At 42.6% G+C, this 18,851-nt stretch overlaps 2 protein-coding genes across 2 annotated transcripts; both read left to right on the top strand.

The window, feature by feature from the left end:
- Positions 1–7,985: 7,985 nt before the first annotated feature.
- LOC124075091 (elongation factor 1-alpha) lies at positions 7,986–11,632 on the top strand. Its single transcript, XM_046418493.1, has 8 exons — positions 7,986–7,999; positions 8,863–9,023; positions 9,537–9,716; positions 9,815–10,111; positions 10,198–10,348; positions 10,450–10,706; positions 10,804–11,038; positions 11,177–11,632. The coding sequence occupies exons 2-8, from the start codon at positions 8,880–8,882 to the stop codon at positions 11,296–11,298; spliced, it is 1,386 nt and encodes a 461-aa protein (XP_046274449.1). The 5' UTR covers positions 7,986–7,999; positions 8,863–8,879; the 3' UTR covers positions 11,299–11,632.
- Positions 11,633–11,794: 162 nt separating this feature from the next.
- On the top strand, positions 11,795–18,128 carry eef1a1l2 (eukaryotic translation elongation factor 1 alpha 1, like 2). Its single transcript, XM_046418492.1, has 8 exons — positions 11,795–11,939; positions 13,044–13,196; positions 14,331–14,510; positions 14,589–14,885; positions 15,129–15,279; positions 15,371–15,627; positions 16,541–16,775; positions 17,767–18,128. Exons 2-8 carry the CDS (start codon positions 13,053–13,055, stop codon positions 17,889–17,891), a joined length of 1,389 nt encoding a protein of 462 aa, XP_046274448.1. The 5' UTR covers positions 11,795–11,939; positions 13,044–13,052; the 3' UTR covers positions 17,892–18,128.
- The last annotated feature ends 723 nt before the right edge of the window (positions 18,129–18,851 follow it).

Below are 18,851 nucleotides of genomic sequence, written 5' to 3'. Positions count from 1 at the left end.
TGATGACATGATTCACTGCCTTTACCAATCAGGAAGCTGTGGTTACTTCTACTCTCGTTCTGTTTACAGTTGTCTAATGTCACAGTCGCACACTTTAGCTCTTTATATTAGAACTTGTGATTCGTGCAGCACCTCAGGTCAGACCAGAGCAAATCAAATCTGTGTCGTCTTTTTAGTTTGTTTTTTCTTTGACTGTGAGCGAGGCGGGACCAGCCGCTTAGTGAGCAAACCGCCCTCATCACAGAACAGGATTTTAAAGTGTTGCTTTGTTTACAGCTCTGGTCTGTTTTGTGACCACTTCTGGACTTGGTACAAATGAAGCACTTTTAGCACACACCAAAAGCCTTAGACTTCTTGACCGTGCAGGTCTTTAGTTTCATTCAAACCAAACTGTCTTCCACTGCCAGGAATTGGATACTTTTCATTAAAGTGCCACAAACTATAACTTATTATTTTGCATTGATTTGCAGTGTTTTTAATTGTCCCTGTGAGTTCACTGTCTGTATTAATTAATTTCTTCAAATATAATAATCATTCCTTTTTCTTTAAATGGAAGACAGGACTTTTGAAAAATTCTCACCATTATGCATGTCAAAGCGCACTGTGATTGTTAAGATATGATGTTTTTAAACGGATGCAATAATTTATTTACCTCCTCTGTGCTTTGTGTGATGTTATACACACATGTTAAATGTGTTTTTGTATCACTTAATATTTTATCATGAGAACAATCGAGTTTGGTTTACTGAACAAAACCTTGTTGGGGGAGTTGTTTGTCACATTAAATTGTTACAGGTTGTTGTCAACAATAATCAGCACAGGAAATGTACGCATGATCACATCAACAAAGTGACGAAGTGGTTTCCATGGTACAAGATGTTCCTCTGTTATTTAAACGATCGTGTCACAAACGTTGCTCTGTGTATCATGTCTTTGTCTGCGTGTTGCAGACTCAAATGTGTCATCATGACTAAAAATGTACCAAAATGATAAAAGAGATCATCAGGGCCATAATCCTGAGTCTGAATTCCAGTACAGCCCCACAAACGCCAAAATACCACTTTCATTTTCATTGTTTAACTGTCTCTGTCTGTAACTTTAGCTCTCAGCCCAGGTATTAAAGCTGTTTTAAAGGAAGAATATAACTTTGGTGGATGAATGTTAAATCTCTTTGTTTTAACTGACCTAAAAACAGATTAATTCAATAATATTGACTAAAAAAAAACCCGGAATTAGCTTTATAATTTTGTGTAATTGTTTAATGTACCCTCCTCCATGAGCTGAAAAAGCCTTGCAGTTCTCAGAGATAACACTGAGGACAGGTCCTCAGGGTCCCTGTTTTTTTCTCATATTATATTTCCGGCCAAAAGATTCAAGATTCAAGATTCAAGAGTCTTTATTGTCATTATGCAAGCATAACGAAATTTTGTGCAGATTCTCAGCTTCAAAACACACTTATAAATAGAAAAAATTAAAATGCTGGCTGTGGCCACACAGTAAATCTCTTTGGATAAATCACAGATTGTGTTCTGTCTTGTTTGTGTCCACATGAGCTGACATGAACTACATGTAGAGTTTTAATATGGCGGCACCTGAATTTACCTGCTTTTTCTGTGGACTTCGCACACAATCAAAAATGGATGACCCCATCAAAGGGCCCTTGGGTTTTGAGGCTTCTTAGTGCTACACAATTCTCCTCTGCAGCCACTAGATGGTGCAAGAAACTAAATATTAGCAGTGACCTCTGTGCTGTCAGGCAAAGGAACAAAAGTAGAAAAAGAAAGAAACAAAACGTTATTACAGTTCCAAGTATTTCTGCAAAATCCCAGATAAATATTATTTTAAAAGTGGATCAAACCTAAAATTGGATAGCCGTTTGACTTACTAATATGTACTCTTGAATATTCTTTTGAGTACTTTACTATTTTTTTCCATTGTATGTTTATGACTTATATACACAAATGTGTCGTTGTAATGATCTGTTTTAACACTAAGACATGTACCACAGTTCGCTCAGAGGGCGTAGCTGCTGTTACCGGGACAGTGTAGAAGCTTGCATCAGATTTTTCCTTGAATGACCCGGATGATTAATCCTGGGTGGTGTAACGGCATTTATTGTCCCCCCTTGTTGTAAATATGCACGCGTCGTCACACAACCTTTTTCTGCCCATCGGTTGTTAATTCACGAAAACTTCACTGTTTCTCAGCCAAAAACTCCTCTTAAACATCGTTTGATATGTCATTTAGCTGGTTCACTTGATCCGCAGTTTTATTACGGTATTTACGGTCAATCCGAAGGGTTTTGCATCAAACGGCTAATGTTAGCCTTATAATTAGCATAGGAAAAAGTAGACATAAACTACCCTTTTGTCTGCGGGATTAAGTTAGCTTTTATAGATGACTGTCTGATACTTGTATTTTAACGTGTAAAACAAAATAACACAGAGTGACCTCAGTTTATTGTTAATGTTACTTCCAACTTCAGTTAATGTAGCCATCAGTAGCTAGCTATTGTTAGGTCATGTTAGCATTGTGTGTCTTGTCAATAAATTTTTGATGACAGTCTATAAACATTTGGTTCAACAAAACTTCGTTAGCAGTCTGTTGTTAGCATAATTGTCTTACTATTATTTTTTATTATTATATTATCATTTCTTGTCCCATTTCACTTTTGTATTGCAGTTGGTTTTTCTCTGTGGGTTCATGGTATGTTGTAAAGTGTGTCTTTAGATCAAGTCTTACTACACGAACACCCTGTTAATTTTTTAAAAACAAATCTTTTACCATTTACTATCAAACTTGTGTTTTGCTTTAGCACAAAGCTGTACACACACATCATATGAAAAAGAACTGAAAAACTAAGTCAATGTACCTCATCAAATACCCTATAATCCTTTTATATGAAAACAAATATAATTTGAACATCTTAAATACACACATTAAACATGCAGAAGATTTATAATCAGTGCGAAGTCTCAAAGTTTCATGAAATAAACTCAAAATATCACTGAACAAACATTTGGAGCAGAAAAACACACTTGATTGCGGACAAAAGTAAAGTTTATTTGTGCAGCCCAATTTCACATAGAATATTTCAATATGCTTTACAGGTCCACAGCAATTACATTACAAATCCAGCCCAGGCATATGGGTAAAGTCTTAAAAAAGACCCCCCTGCCACACACACACACACACACACACACACTACCTTGAGGGTGCAATCAGAGCCAGATGTAGTTGAAATGTCCTGCAGCCCCTAAAGAAGAGGCCAAATATTTAATGAAGTGTCTGCCGAGCCTGCCTGGAGGCTCTGATATACATGTGATAAACACTTACCCTTAACACTCTGGGTGTGAAGTAAATGCAGACAATAGCCACCAAAAGGGAATACTTAGTTTGCAAGTGTGAACCAGCATTGGGGAGTGTGGGTCAGGGGGCTGCAGGAGATGAGATACTGGCTACTTGTTGCAAATGTTCTCTATTTGCATTAACTGTTCCCCTGGGCTCAGAGGATAATAGCATACAGTGTGCCAGCATTGACATTTAGATTGAGTTACCTGAAACCCTGTGTGTGTTCACACCAATGCCAGAGTCGTGGGACTTTAAGAATGTTGGCTTCAACCAGAATCAGTCCGAGTCTTTTGCTCTACGCCCACACAGACACCAAATCGTGTTTCTTAGAACTGGCAGAGAAAGAATATCTCTCCTGCAAGACATTTAATGTTGTTTAGCTGCTGAAGAGTTGAAGGTTTCTGATTTTTCACAAAAGACAAGCAATGTCAGCGAGCGCGAGGCAGGCTTTATCATGTAACATCACCTCAGTGGTGTTGTAGCTGAATGGGAGAGAAGTTGAAGACATCTGCCATTTAGATAGATAGATAGATAGATAGATAGATCGATAGATAGATAGATAGATAGATAGATAGATAGATAGATAGATAGATAGATAGATAGATAGATAGATAGATAGATAGATAGATAGATAGATAGATAGATACTTTATTGATCCTGAGAGAAATTCAACATTTAGATGCTTGTTCTTGTTTTCAAGAGGGTTCAGACAACTCATTCATCCAGACTTTGTACCAGTTACTGGGCAGATCATACCAACACACCAGAAATACTGAACACAAATTATTATTCATTGTCATGACATTAAAGGCAGGTCTGAATAATCCCCAAAAAATGCAAAGACAATATAGTGGAATCAAATTGAGCCTCTGAGATATCAGTGGGGCAAAGCTGATGAATGAAATACGTACACAAATAAATACACTGTGGTGTAAACCAGATAATTAAATATGAACCACTGGAATTTTCTCCTGACATTTAAAGAACCTCATACATGTCACCCATGAGAAGACTCTCTGCAGTTATCCCTGTGTCTGTGCTAACAAACAGAAGGCTTTTCTCGGTCCATAGTCAAAATGATCAGATCTGCCCTGTTGCTATAACCACCACACATAGCCGATGAGTCATCACTGACGTGCTGCCAAGGACTGACTGCCTGTTGAATCACATTCTCCCTTTCACACACACACACACTCATACTTCCCCCTCTCTGAACTAGTTAGTGCCTGAAATAAGAGGACAGCTGTTGTACTTTGCTCTGTTCAGCCATCTGATTTCTTGCAGGATCAATAAAGTTCTTATCTTAGATCATTTGAGGCTCCATCTTCGTGAGCCGAGCCACAACTGAGGCACCGCATCTTCACGCAGACTCATAGTGTTCATGTGTGTTTATAACCACGGCTCTATGGATGGACATGTCAGTCAGTCGGTTGGTCCGCCACTGCGGTCCAGATTCGAATGTCTGAACACATGGATTACCATGAAATTCTGTTCAGAGTCAGATGATCCTCTGAGCGCTTCTGACTTGTAAAGCAGCCTTCGGGTCAATATTAAAGTTCAGATTTTCTGAACGTTCTGATACGTCCAGTATATAATGTTTATAATGCCTTTTGACAGTCTTTCATTCAAATATCCAACCAAAGACTGATGCCAAATTTAAATGGCGACATTGAGAGTGTGTGCCGTGGTACAGCCGCCTGTCTTCCACACACTGGCGGAGGCGTTTCAGTGTCACCCTGAGCGCAGAGTTAGTCTCTGGGTCTCTGCCAAGTTCCTTTGCACTCTGTAGGCTGGGAAACTCGTAGCTGTCACGAAGACTTAACGTCCTCGCCGTCACAGTCTCCTCGTCTGCCTTTCACCGCCTCATCACTCTCACCTTAATTAACTCTGAACAGCCTTTTCTTGTCCAAATCAATTAGACGCGAAGTGGTCCACGTTTTTCTATCCTACAGGTATGTTTTAGAGGCAGTGGCTTTCTCTAAACATGGTATTTAGAGCCAGGGGGCTGTTACTGTCTATCAGCTGAGACACTAAGGACACAAGACTGAAGTCACTTCCAACACTACACATTAAGGCTATCAGGTAAAGAGGCCCGTCTGCATTCCAGCGTCCCAGGCTGACAGCTGTGACTGAAGAATATGGTTTACATTTGTGCTCAGTCACACAGAGTTTGCATTAGTGGGTTACAAATGGGCTTAATGTTGGCTGTAGTTTGGGCTTTTATGTCAAAAACTGATTTGATTAGCGAGTCGCTTTGCATACCTGCGTACAGACAAGTGTGTGGGAAAACACGAACGAAGTTCTGCTACATTTTGGTGCAACAAAAGTGCAACATTTCATATAACAAGTGACCATACGCACAACAAAAACCTTTGTCCTTCTTTGTTTTGTAAAAGTACATTTATTTTATATTACTTTGATATGTATAATTCAATCTCTGAGGGTTTAATGGTGGTTGAAATTTCTATTTTATTTCATGAGAAAAAGCACAACATTTTGGGCCCGAATTTGCTCTTCTTCAGGTCGTGTTGATGCGTAGTCCTCATGACTAAGCCCCAACACTAAATAACGACGAGACTGCTTTAATATCAGGGTTTTGTATTTCTTCTCAGATAATAACAGCACTGAAGTGACGTTAACATTTTTATGTATTTCCTCAGACAAAGCCAGACACAATGTGAGACACTTCCCGCTGAAGGAAAGAAAAATGGCTGTATGACATATTTAATGTTACTGGACCAACTATGAACTGGATCCCAGCCAAGTCAGGTCTGTACATGGAAACAAGGTGGAGCAAATCAAAAGCCAACCGTGCCAACTTAAACTGGCTCAGACTTCATATTTCAGCCTCTGCTTATAACTGGAAGTTGCGTCTGAAGGATCAAAGGCGTGGTTCTTGACTTATGGTCTCGTGATACTTGTCATAATATTAACTTAAAGCACAGAAGAACCAGTTTGTGATCGAGCGAGATCTCACGAGCGGTGCATTTATCTGATACAGGGATTTCTCAAAAATAATTATTTAAACATAGATGAGAATATTTGACCAGATGTCTGCCCGTGTTAACAGCCGAATGTTCCCTCTGTGACTCCAGCAGAGGAAACCACACTCCTGGTCATCTTAACCTTCGCTCTTAACGACTCTATGAGCGAGCTGTTTCTGACCCTCGGCCCTTTAATCACTTCCCTCCTGTCCTCCCTTCTCCCCCAGCCTGCCTTTCGTCCTCCCTCCCCCTGAGTGAAAGCAGCAGCTGACAAGTGGCTGTTACCTGAACCGGAGGGAAAGCCGAGCGAGTAGTTGGCATGTGTGTGTGGATATGTGTGTGTGTGTGTGTGTGCGTGCCAGGGGATGCCGGCTGACTCTATACTGGGCAACATGCCACAGTGATGGAGGAAGAAGCAGGACTTGACCTGCTAACCCCCAAAGTAGCATCCCAGAGATGAGTTTGTCCACCTACTTTATGGTTTTTATTCAGTGTAATCTTTGCCCTGAGAACATCGTGCGTAATGTGGTCAAACACATAAAACAATAAATATGCTGCAGATGTAAACGACTGGGAGATAAGGTGTCTTGAAAACAGCATGAGTTCATCTTTTCAGGGTCTTGGGTTCTGTTTGAATGCAAATCTCATTCAGATAATCTTGTCAAGCTGATGAGTCGTCCCAGCGTTACCAGTGGGTGGTTGGGTGGGAGGGGGTCCGAGGGGGTGTGTGTGTGTGTGTGTTTGTGTGTGTGAGAGAGAGAGAGAGAGAGAGAGAGAGAGAGAGAGAGAGCCTTGTGCTGTTATGCTGGTGTGTGTGTGTGTGTGTATGCAAAAATGCAATACTGAGTTTGAAATAGCTACTTTATCTGATTGTTTTTAATTATTAAAATACACTTGTGAAGACGATGAAGCAGGGAATCAACTGATGATGGAGCCCCTGCCAAACTGATGAATAAACTTAATTAAACTGTAATTTAAGCCTGGAATCAATAAAGTATATCTATCTATCTATCTATCCATCTTTTAAGTCTGAATTACTCCTCTTATATGGAATAAGAAATATATGGTCTTATTTTGCATCTGTTACTCAACCTTTCAATTCAAAACACATCCTCACAGAGTCCATCTGTATCTGGTTGTGATGGAAACATCTTGTATTTTGTGATCCCACACTTCTAATCTTCTTCTGCTCTGTTCTACCTGACATAATGTGTTATTAATTGTTCAACAGGTGACCAATATTTCACAGTAGGAGGTCAAAAACAACTTCTAGGAAAACCAGCTGTTCGGCCAAAGTCGAGCGAGTTGTGGGAGAAAATAAGTGAAATAACCCCAAACTCCCGAGCAACACCGCCAGCTCTGTGCCTTCGCTGCTTGTGTCTTTGTCATCCTTATTGTCTTCGCTCTCAGCGTCTCTGCTTCAGCGCCGAGCACACATTCACAGTCCCGGGTGAGACATCATACATGTTTCAAGCGGTTCATCCGGTGGCGTGCTGACGTTTTTTGCAGGAATGTGTGTGATTTGCGGGTCTGCACCGGGGAGGGTGACGGGAAGTCAGGCCGCCTCCCATTCAGTATAAAACCTCCCAGTCCAGCCCGTCTCTTCCTCTTTCTGTTACCTGGCTAGGGGCAGCAGCTTTGGCCGTGAAAACCCAGAAACACCGGTAAGTTCGGCTTTAATACGTATGGTAGCGAGAGGGCAGGATGAGGGCCTTCAGCTACTGCTGATATTTATTAATATAGATGGGGTTTTTCCCTTCGACCATTTTTGTTTTAATCCAAAACTTTGCCTTTTCGGTTATGTAACGTTAAGTTAACTTCACGCAGACCTGTGGATTTTTTTGGGGAGGGGGAGAAATTAACCACATAAATATAAAGTGTGGCTGTCGCTTGTCGTTTGCTAACTTGACCGGTGCCGCTGCCTTTTGCTGGAGTTTTATCGAGGTTGTGTTTAAACTTTTCAACAAAAGAGGGGACGTTAGCGAGGGAGGAGAAAATATGGGGGGCAAAAGGAACAAAGAGGGGAGTACGAAGGCGAAGATCCGAGGATGCTCTGGTGGCATTTCTTTTCTGCCCTTCGTGAAACAACTGCACGTATTCTCCGGCGACAGGTGTTGGTTTCTATGAACGAAATAGCTTCTGAATATTTGGCGATCTTTGTAACTTTACACGAGCTGGCCCATGGAGTAACACGTGTCTCGCCTGGCCTGTGGCCGAGTGAGGCCTAGCAGCTACCGCCTGTTAGCGGCTCACACCCTGCCCCGCTACCGCTGGATTGACCATTCATTTAAATTGATTTCGACGTTTTTAAGTGTATTCATGATGTGAGCTGTAACGGGCGCTTCGGTGCTTTACATAAACTGTCAGGATGGTGTGTGAGAAATGAAACGGGCCCGACGTGCCATGGTTCGGTTACCCTGAAGGTGCTATCTTCAGTATAGCCGAATGGTCAAACGAAAAATAGGTTTATACGTTATCGTGAGATTATTCAAGGGGCTAACGGATGTGTCATTTTTGTTCGGGACAGAAACTAACGTTACAACAATGGGAAAGGAAAAGACCCACATCAACATCGTGGTCATTGGCCATGTCGACTCCGGCAAGTCCACCTCTACCGGCCACCTGATCTACAAGTGCGGTGGAATCGACAAGAGAACCATCGAGAAGTTCGAGAAGGAAGCCGCTGAGGTGAGCAGTTATTTCGTCTTATCTTTGTAACCGTTACAGTCGAGAGCAAAGATGGCGGCGTCGGCATGCCCACTCCTGAGCCCTGCTGCCCGGCACGAGAATGTAGCAGCTGTGTGCGCGCGCGCGGGGGCGGGGCTTAACGCGAGCAGCGCTTACAGTGACTGTGCACTAAGCCGAGCCAAGGCCTGATTCTAAAGCTGAAAAATGTTTACAGAGCTTAATTGTGTGTTTTGTTTTTTGGTTTTTTTTTTGTATGATCATGTACATGGTGATTAAAAGGATAGAATGGCCCTGAAGTAGAAATTAGTGGATGTTTTTAGAAGTTCATTATACATGACTCTTACATAATCCAGATGAGTTCCTAAATGTGCAGATGATTAAGTTAAAGATTCTTTTCAGAAAGCATTTTCAGAGTTGAGCTGTAAATATTTTTTGTATATAGATATGTTTTGAACATGTTTCCAGAAGGACAAATTGAAGTTGGATTATTTCTCATTTGTTTCTCCGCAATAGATGGGCAAGGGCTCCTTCAAGTACGCCTGGGTGCTGGACAAACTGAAGGCCGAGCGTGAGCGTGGTATCACCATTGACATCGCTCTGTGGAAGTTTGAGACCAGCAAGTACTATGTGACCATCATCGATGCCCCTGGACACAGGGACTTCATCAAGAACATGATCACTGGTACCTCTCAGGTAATTGGCCATCTCAATACACTGCAAGTTCAATGTTTGAATGGCATTTGTATCTGAAGTGTATTTAAAGTTGACCATGAATCTGGTTCCCATTTTAGGCTGACTGTGCCGTGCTGATTGTTGCTGCTGGTGTTGGTGAGTTCGAGGCTGGTATCTCCAAGAACGGCCAGACCCGCGAGCACGCCCTGCTGGCCTTCACTCTCGGTGTGAAGCAGCTCATCGTTGGTGTCAACAAGATGGACTCCACCGAGCCCCCTTACAGCCAGGCCCGTTTTGAGGAAATCACCAAGGAAGTGAGCACCTACATCAAGAAGATCGGCTACAACCCTGCAGCCGTTGCCTTCGTCCCCATCTCCGGGTGGCACGGAGACAACATGCTGGAGTGCAGTGACAAGGTGAGGAGGCTTGCAATGTGGCGCTCAACTTATTAATCCGGTGGATTGAACAGGGACTGACTTGTCACTCTGCATCTTTTCTATAGATGAACTGGTTCAAGGGATGGAAGATCGAGCGCAAGGAGGGCAATGCCAGCGGAACCACACTGCTGGAGGCTCTTGATGCTATCGTGCCCCCCAGCCGCCCCACCGACAAGCCCCTGCGTCTGCCCCTGCAGGATGTCTACAAAATCGGCGGTAAGGGCAGAGAAATATTATATAATATTATAAATCAGTATAAATCAACAGCTGTTTTTTTTCTCGGGTACTTAAAAAAAAAATATCCTGTTCTCTACCAGGTATTGGAACTGTCCCAGTCGGCCGTGTTGAGACTGGTGTCCTGAAGCCCACTATGGTCGTCACCTTCGCTCCCCCCAACCTGACCACTGAGGTGAAGTCTGTGGAGATGCACCACGAGTCTCTGCCCGAAGCTGTCCCTGGTGACAACGTTGGCTTCAACATCAAGAACGTGTCCGTCAAGGAAATCCGTCGTGGATACGTGGCTGGTGACAGCAAGAACGACCCCCCCAAGGGAGCCGACAACTTCAACGCCCAGGTGTGTATAGTACCTTGAATAGGTTGAGCATTGATGGAACTGCTCCTGGTGGTTGGACAAGTTCCAATAGGAGTTCTAACTGAAAATGTGTCCACAGGTCATCATCCTGAACCACCCCGGACAGATCGGCCAGGGTTACGCTCCCGTGCTGGATTGCCACACGGCTCACATTGCCTGCAAGTTCAGCGAACTCGTTGAGAAGATCGACCGTCGTTCTGGCAAGAAGCTTGAGGACAACCCCAAGTTTGTCAAGTCTGGAGATGCTGCCATTGTCAAACTCATTCCACAGAAGCCCATGGTTGTGGAGCCCTTCTCCAACTACCCTCCTCTTGGTATGTTTTGAACTTAAGAGCCCACTAATGTTCCCTCAATTTAGAAGTGTCTAAGTTGCATAGTGCCACGAAAATGCTTGATTTTTAAATAAAAACGACATAATATTAAACTACTTACCCCCCCACTTGCATTCCCAGGTCGTTTCGCTGTGCGTGACATGAGGCAGACGGTGGCTGTTGGTGTCATCAAGACTGTTGAGTACAAGGAAGTGTCTGGAAAGACAACCAAGGCTGCAGAGAAGGCCCAGAAGAAGAAATGAATGGTCGTGCAGGACATCCAGCAACGAGACGTGTGCCGGCAGCAGCGGGCCACCCCTTATCCCCATCTTGGATCATCTTTTCTGAGTCTGAGGCAGAATTCTCTCCTCAAGGACTGGCTTATGCTGATCAAAACCCATCGCAAAAGTTTTCGCAGGAAAAAAGAACTACGTGGCATTGTCACTTAACCTGAATCACATGACAGTGCTTCTTCTCAGTTAAGGTTTCAGTTGGAAAAGGTTTAGAATTGTATCTTGATGTTTAAATGCCACAAATTAAATTGGAAAGAAAGCTGCTGGTAACTAATAAAAATAAATGATGTTGAAAAAATTGAAATTGGCTTATGGTAATCCTTCACTGCTGCAGTTGGTGTAGGGTTTTTAAGCTGTCACAGGCGAGACTCTGCGGTGCAGCTGTTTTTGACCATGCTATCTGTGTCCGGTGATACACTTGTCATCCAATCACCTCAATAGCAGTTTTGCTGCCCCAGCCAATAGCACCCCTTATTTTAGTGTGACAGCAACAAGAGCATGCACAGCCCTCCCTCTCTGGTTCAGTATAAAAACTCTGTACGGCTCACATTCTGTCCTTTTTTCCCATCCGCTCTAAATCAAGGGGACGTCTTGTTTGCTGCTGGACACAGGTTGGTGAAATATCTTAAAATCTCTAACAGCTGAACTCGAAAGGCTAAAATGCAGGTTCACACGCAGGGGGCTAAGGCAAATTTAAAGCAGGAAGGTTAAAAGCAGCTTATATTGGCCTGAGTGAGGAGAACTCCTCAGGCCAGACTAAAAATCAGATTTTGCTTGGTTGTCTTAAGAAAATCTGGTTTCATAAAAGCAAACGTGCGAGCTCACCTGAATTTCTCTCCAGGCTTTAAAGCATGTGGTGATCTGTTCGGCTTTGCATTTATGAGGCTTAAAGTAATGTCCCCCAAAAAAACAAACAAAACGAAAAATGGAAACGTTTACCATGAACTTGAACTACAAATGAGATGTCAGATTTTTCTTTCTGCCAGTCATGCTAGTCCTTTCTTTCCACCTTCGTGCACGCGCATCCTTCCACCCCTGCGCTCTCTGTGCCGCGTCAGTGCGCGCGCCTGCATCGGTTGGTAACATGGCGGCCCTGCGCTCCCGGCGCAACATGGAGGCCGGGAGCTGGAGGTAGCCGGTGCGGTGCCGTGCACATGGCGCGTGACTCATCAGACTTGCCTTTCCGGTGGCGTGCACGAGCACCGAAAATGACTTTTAGAATAAAACAACGTTTTCAGAAAGTTGTATCTTAAAAACAGTACAGCTACGTGAGATGCATATTTACGTCGGTACGCCACGCAGCCAGATGCAGTTTTACTCAACTGTTAACGGCTGGCTATTTTATGAGTTTATTTCATGTGTCGCAGTTTCGTCACAACTGTTACATTGTTGTACATGTTTAACACGCCAGGGTTAATTAAATACAGTAAATTAAAGTAGCGTTATAAAATTCTGCGTAATGGTCCCTGCTGGGCTCACGTTCACGTTCTTTACAGACACGTTACATATTTAGCCGAAATCCCCATAACAACCCCTAAGGTGCTAAAATTTTAATTTACATCAAGCGAGTCGCTGACGTTTGCTATTGACAACTGATTTTAATTATAGCTGAGTCGGTGATCAGCTGATCAGCTCAGTGCATTTGGGGGACAATTTTTATCCCTGAAATATTTATTTCTGAAGTCAACACAATTCCCCATATTGTTTATAACCAGTAAATCGAAATGGGAAAGGAAAAGACCCACATCAACATCGTGGTCATTGGCCATGTCGACTCCGGCAAGTCCACCACCACCGGCCACCTGATCTACAAGTGCGGAGGAATCGACAAGAGAACCATCGAGAAGTTCGAGAAGGAAGCCGCTGAGGTTGGTGCAGACACCAGTTTTGAATTAAAAGGGCACACTGTGTCATGTATGTGAGAGGGAACGGGTGTGGTGCGTGTAACTGCTCTCTGACAATTACTTGTTTAAAAGCGCCACCTACTGTTGAAAGTTGTGTACTGTCCCTGGCACTAAAACTGACACACTCCCTGTTAAAACCTTTGAGTCGCTGCACACATTTTAATACGCAAAAGGATTCAATTCAAGGGTTAAAATTCAGTGGTGGAAAAGCAGCATCAAATATTGGATGATTAATTAATTCCATAATGGCAAGTGTTCTCTATATGAAAGATTAAACACTATGTTAAATAGATTCACTGTACTGAAAGAAAATCATATATAAACAGGTTTTAAACAAAAAATGAAAAGTGAATTGATTAGTAGCTCCAACCAAACGACAATAAGAGGAATTAATGTCTGTTTAAATTTAGAACGGGGTAATAAACTTGAATACTTTTTCAAAACCGACATTGAGTACTTGGTCAGATCTTTGGGTGTGGTTGCTCATTTGTTGATTGCACATTTCATCATCTAAATCAGGAAAATTGCCTAACTTTACATCATGTTTTATTCAGGCAAAGATGTCGATTTAACACCACGGCATCTGGCGGTTTGGCAAAAACATGTTCATGCTTCCCAAAGTGAAGTATCTAAAATTAAAATACTGATATATCAGTACTGAAAGTCAGCTTAAAGAATTAACTGAAGTTTAGTATTTGTACTGAGCCATAATTAAGAAACCCGAGGAACATAAATGTATAAACTAGTCTCTGGTATTTACAATGAGCACCCATTTAGAAATTGTACTTGGATGATATAGAACAAAGTAGTGCGTGACACATCTGGGCTTAACCTGATAGGCCTGATCAGTTTGATTAAATCAGTCCCTTAATATATCCCAGATCTGATTGTAATTGCCAGAAACATACGTTTTCTCACGACTATTGAGTAAGTAATTTTCAGAGAACATTTGTAAGAGGAAATTGCTTTTTTCCAAAATGAAGAGGTGTTATTTTATTTTAAAAACATGTATAGTTTCCTCGATGATTACTCCTTTTTTTCTCTCTGTTCTTTTTCTATTCTATTATATTTTTAATTGCATTGTCTTGACCACAATAGATGGGCAAGGGCTCCTTCAAGTACGCCTGGGTGCTGGACAAACTGAAGGCCGAGCGTGAGCGTGGTATCACCATTGACATCGCTCTGTGGAAGTTTGAGACCAGCAAGTACTACGTGACCATCATCGATGCCCCTGGACACAGGGACTTCATCAAGAACATGATCACTGGTACCTCTCAGGTAAAAGCACACCTTTTACTCTGTTGTCTGCTCACTTTGAACTTCATGTATAAAACTCATGTATGTTTAACATTTTAGGCTGACTGCGCCGTGCTGATCGTTGCTGCTGGTGTTGGTGAGTTCGAGGCTGGTATCTCCAAGAACGGCCAGACCCGCGAGCACGCCCTGCTGGCCTACACTCTGGGTGTGAAGCAGCTCATTGTTGGCGTCAACAAGATGGACTCCACCGAGCCCCCTTACAGCCAGAAGCGTTTTGAGGAGATCACCAAGGAAGTGAGCGCCTACATCAAGAAGATCGGCTACAACCCCGCCACTGTTGCCTTCGTCCCCATCTCCGGGTGGCACGGAGACAACATGCTGGAGGCCAGTGACAAGGTGAGGAAATTTATTACATGCTCAGCTCAAGTTAACATACTGTGGTTGCTGTATTACAGCTCTGTGTTGGTAGACGATAACTTTGCCTCATATTTAATTTCTTTAAATGAAGCCATCACAAATCAGTGACTCAGATCTATATAAGTTCTTTTTCCTAAATCAAAAGGTAATGTTTCATGGATATCATTACACCAATCATAATCAACTAAAGCTAACATATATCAAAACTAATCTCTATTTTAGATGAGCTGGTTCAAGGGCTGGAAGATTGAGCGCAAGGAGGGTGGTGCCACAGGTATTACCCTGCTGGAGGCCCTGGACTCCATCATGCCCCCCAGCCGCCCCACCGACAAGCCCCTGCGTCTGCCCCTGCAGGATGTCTACAAGATTGGCGGTAAGGTGTATCAGGTGACCTTATAGCATGTCACCTCAAGGAAAAAGAAGCAGAAAGAAAAGAAAACATATTTCCTCCTGTCCTCCACCAGGTATTGGAACTGTCCCTGTCGGCCGTGTTGAGACTGGTATCCTGAAGCCCGGTATGGTCGTCACCTTCGCTCCCCCCAACCTGACCACTGAGGTGAAGTCCGTGGAGATGCACCACGAGTCTCTGGCTGAAGCTCTCCCCGGTGATAACGTTGGCTTCAACATCAAGAACGTGTCCGTCAAGGAAATCCGTCGTGGAAATGTTGCTGGTGACAGCAAGAACGACCCTCCCCTGTCAGCTGAGAACTTCACCGCCCAGGTGAGTCCAGAGCACACTGGATGTAATGGTTTTATTGGAGCCTTTTTAGAATTCAAATTCACATCAGACCTTCACATTCTTCTGCAATACATGCAATGAACTTGTTGTGGGATTTGTGATTTGTGTCCCACAATAGCATCTAACATTAAATTCCCTGAGCACCAGTTCACCTGTTACCTTCACCTGCACATAAGGCAAATTATCTGTCCCTCTACGTCAGACGAAGTAAGAGTTTATCCAGTTTTCTTGAAACCTCCCTTTCTGTGCAGCCATACATTATTGTAGAGAAATCGCTAACTTTAGCTAACAGCACAAGCATTCATGATGTAATGTAATTGTTGCGATACTCGTCACTGATTGCACCACAGGTTGTCCTTCCTAACCTGACAGACCCTGGTTAGTGGGGCACAGTCTGACAAAATAGTCGACTAATGTATTAAATGTAGCTACTTAAAAGTGAAAGTACTGAAATAGAAAGATTAAAATAAACTGCTTATGTTTGATGTCACGTTCAGGAGTCGCACAAAATGTTTCAGAGGACCACTGCTTGCCTGCAAGAAACCACTGTTTATTGGCCTAAAAAACGAATTACCATCTTGTGTTTTTAAACAAAATTCCAACCAAGAACCAACTAACATTGCCTGTTATTATTTCTTAGCATTTAACTGTCCTTCTATTCATTCAATCAAACAAAACTGCTTTTCTCTCACAATCTTAAATCTAATGGTTTCCAGCTGATTCTCAACCTTGGAAACAGTAGTTTGGCAAACAAAATTAACTCCAGCCTTACTGTTGGACCACACAGCAGTTAGTCTGCTCCTATATACTCCTATAGCAGAATAACTCAATGGTATCCAGCACTAGCCAGTCCAGATGTTTCTCCTCTGACTTCCCTCCATGACTCCCTCTGCAGGTCATCATCCTGAACCACCCTGGCCAGATCTCCCAGGGTTACGCTCCGGTGCTGGATTGCCACACCGCTCACATTGCCTGCAAGTTCAGCGAGCTCAAGGAGAAGATCGACCGTCGTTCCGGCAAGAAGCTTGAGGACAACCCCAAGGCTCTCAAGTCCGGAGACGCCGCCATCATCACCATGGTGCCTGGAAAACCCATGTGTGTTGAGAGTTTCTCCCAGTATCCCCCACTGGGTGAGTGAGAGGCTATTTGCCCGTTTTGTTGATACTCAGCCTTGTCAGGCTTTATAGACCTTTTTTGTGATTGATATTTTGACAGAGCCCGCACCACATGTAGTCCATGAAGTTGAACAGAGCCATCATTAATATTATCAGTTACACCTGTGTTTTTCCTGCTGTGACCAAGGTCAAAATGTCAGCTGAAAGACTGGCTTGCTTTTACTGTGCATTTTAGCGTCTTTCAGTTTTCTGGCCCCCAGACTCCACAGGGGACTGTTTTCAGAAATTAAGTTCTGGTAAACCCACTGTACGCTATCTGCATTTAACACTTAACCACATAGTTATCAACAAGCTGGTGAACACAGTGGAATAATTAGCAGTCTGATGTTTCCCTGAGGAGCTGGTGGTGGAGACCAAAGACAGAGCTAATAAGAGAATATCTGACGGAAACACGACTCCAAATTAATTACAGTGTTATTCCTGGTCTACTAGATGTGTTCTGAGGGGTTTGTTAACCATAACAACTTTATAAGGAGCTAACATTAGCTTGAAATAAATTGCTGAATTTGATAGGTGACTCAAACACAAAATAGACTTTGGTCACGCTATGAAAATATCTCATGTAATTTATTTTAGTAAAACTTTAAAAAAATTAATTTATGAAAAAAATAATATTCTATAAACTTTCCTGAATAATCAATTATTTAGCGTTAACATGGCCTAAGAATGACAAAATTGAACAAAATTAACGACTAGTCATGATACAGAACATTTTTTCACAAATCTTTAATACAAGTTCAATAGATATGACTGCATATAATGCTGCTCTATGTGTTTTACTTTATTTTTTTGTAGTCTATTTTTTTTGTGCTCAATTACTTAAAAGCACCCAGCTTTAGTATAATTAGTATATATTCACTGCACACTAATTTCACTTCTTGGCATCTTTCAAGACTCTCACTGACTCATTTGTTTCTATCCTTTCTTGTCCATCTCATCCTCCCAGGTCGCTTTGCTGTGCGTGACATGAGGCAGACCGTGGCCGTCGGTGTCATCAAGTCCGTCGAGAAGAAGGCCGCCTCTGGTGGAAAGGTCACCAAGTCTGCACAGAAGGCCGACAAGAAGAAATGAATTCTCATGCTGGACGTTCAACAGAAAGTCATGTCTCAGCAGCAGCGGGCCACCCCATCCCCTCTTCTCCCCTGCCACCCAGCGCCGTCTTCACTGAGGCAGAGCTCTCTACTCAAGGACTGGCTTATGCTGATCAAAACCCATCGCAAAAGTTTCCGCAGGAAAGGAAGGCTTGTGCCTTTTAGGGGAAACTATGATTAAGTTGAAACAATAAAATCTTAAACATTGCCAAATGAAGAAGTTTCTTTGTTGTTTCATTACAATACAGTATTTATCAATTACAGACAGTCATATACAGTTAAAACACATTGACATTTACTTATCAGTTTTAGGCCTATTTCTCAAGATCTACAAAATCATCATTTTATTGAGACTGTACAGAGGTGCATGAGTGATTCGAGCTGAGGTAAACATAAATCTGTTGACCTCTGCTGGCCACAAGCTGGAACTGCAATAACATTCATCTTAGGCCTGGCATGAGTGCTTGCCTTTTCTAATGCTTTGAAACATTACTATTTTAGATCACCCAGATAGCACTGGGGTTCTCTCCCAGTTCACATTGCCTACAAGTTCAAAAAGTTCATTGAGAAGATCCACCTTCAAGCTGGCAAGAAGCTCGATTACAACCTCAAATTTATCAAGTCTGGAGACACCTGCATTGTTGACGGGGGTCCTTCAAAACCCTTGTGTGTTGAGAGCTTCTCCGACTATCCTCCGCTGGGAGTGTCTACAGTATTTGTAGTCTACAGGTTAGACTTTCTTTTGCAGAGTACGACTATCCACCGAGCACTTCAACAGAACCTTAAACTGCTTCTGTCTCTTGGCTTTCAGTAAAAACTGAGTTGTTTCCATATCTTACACTTTAACTGACAAGATTCTGTTAGTTAGTTAGTCTAGTTAACAAAACAACTGAGAGTTTTAATTTGTGTGTGTCGGGACCACTCGTCCTTAAGGGGACCC

This window comes from Scatophagus argus, chromosome 17, assembly GCF_020382885.2.
Source record: "Scatophagus argus isolate fScaArg1 chromosome 17, fScaArg1.pri, whole genome shotgun sequence".
Classification (NCBI taxonomy): Eukaryota; Metazoa; Chordata; class Actinopteri; family Scatophagidae; genus Scatophagus; species Scatophagus argus.
Note: the sequence above shows the minus strand (reverse complement) of the source record. Positions and strands in the feature narration are given on the sequence as shown.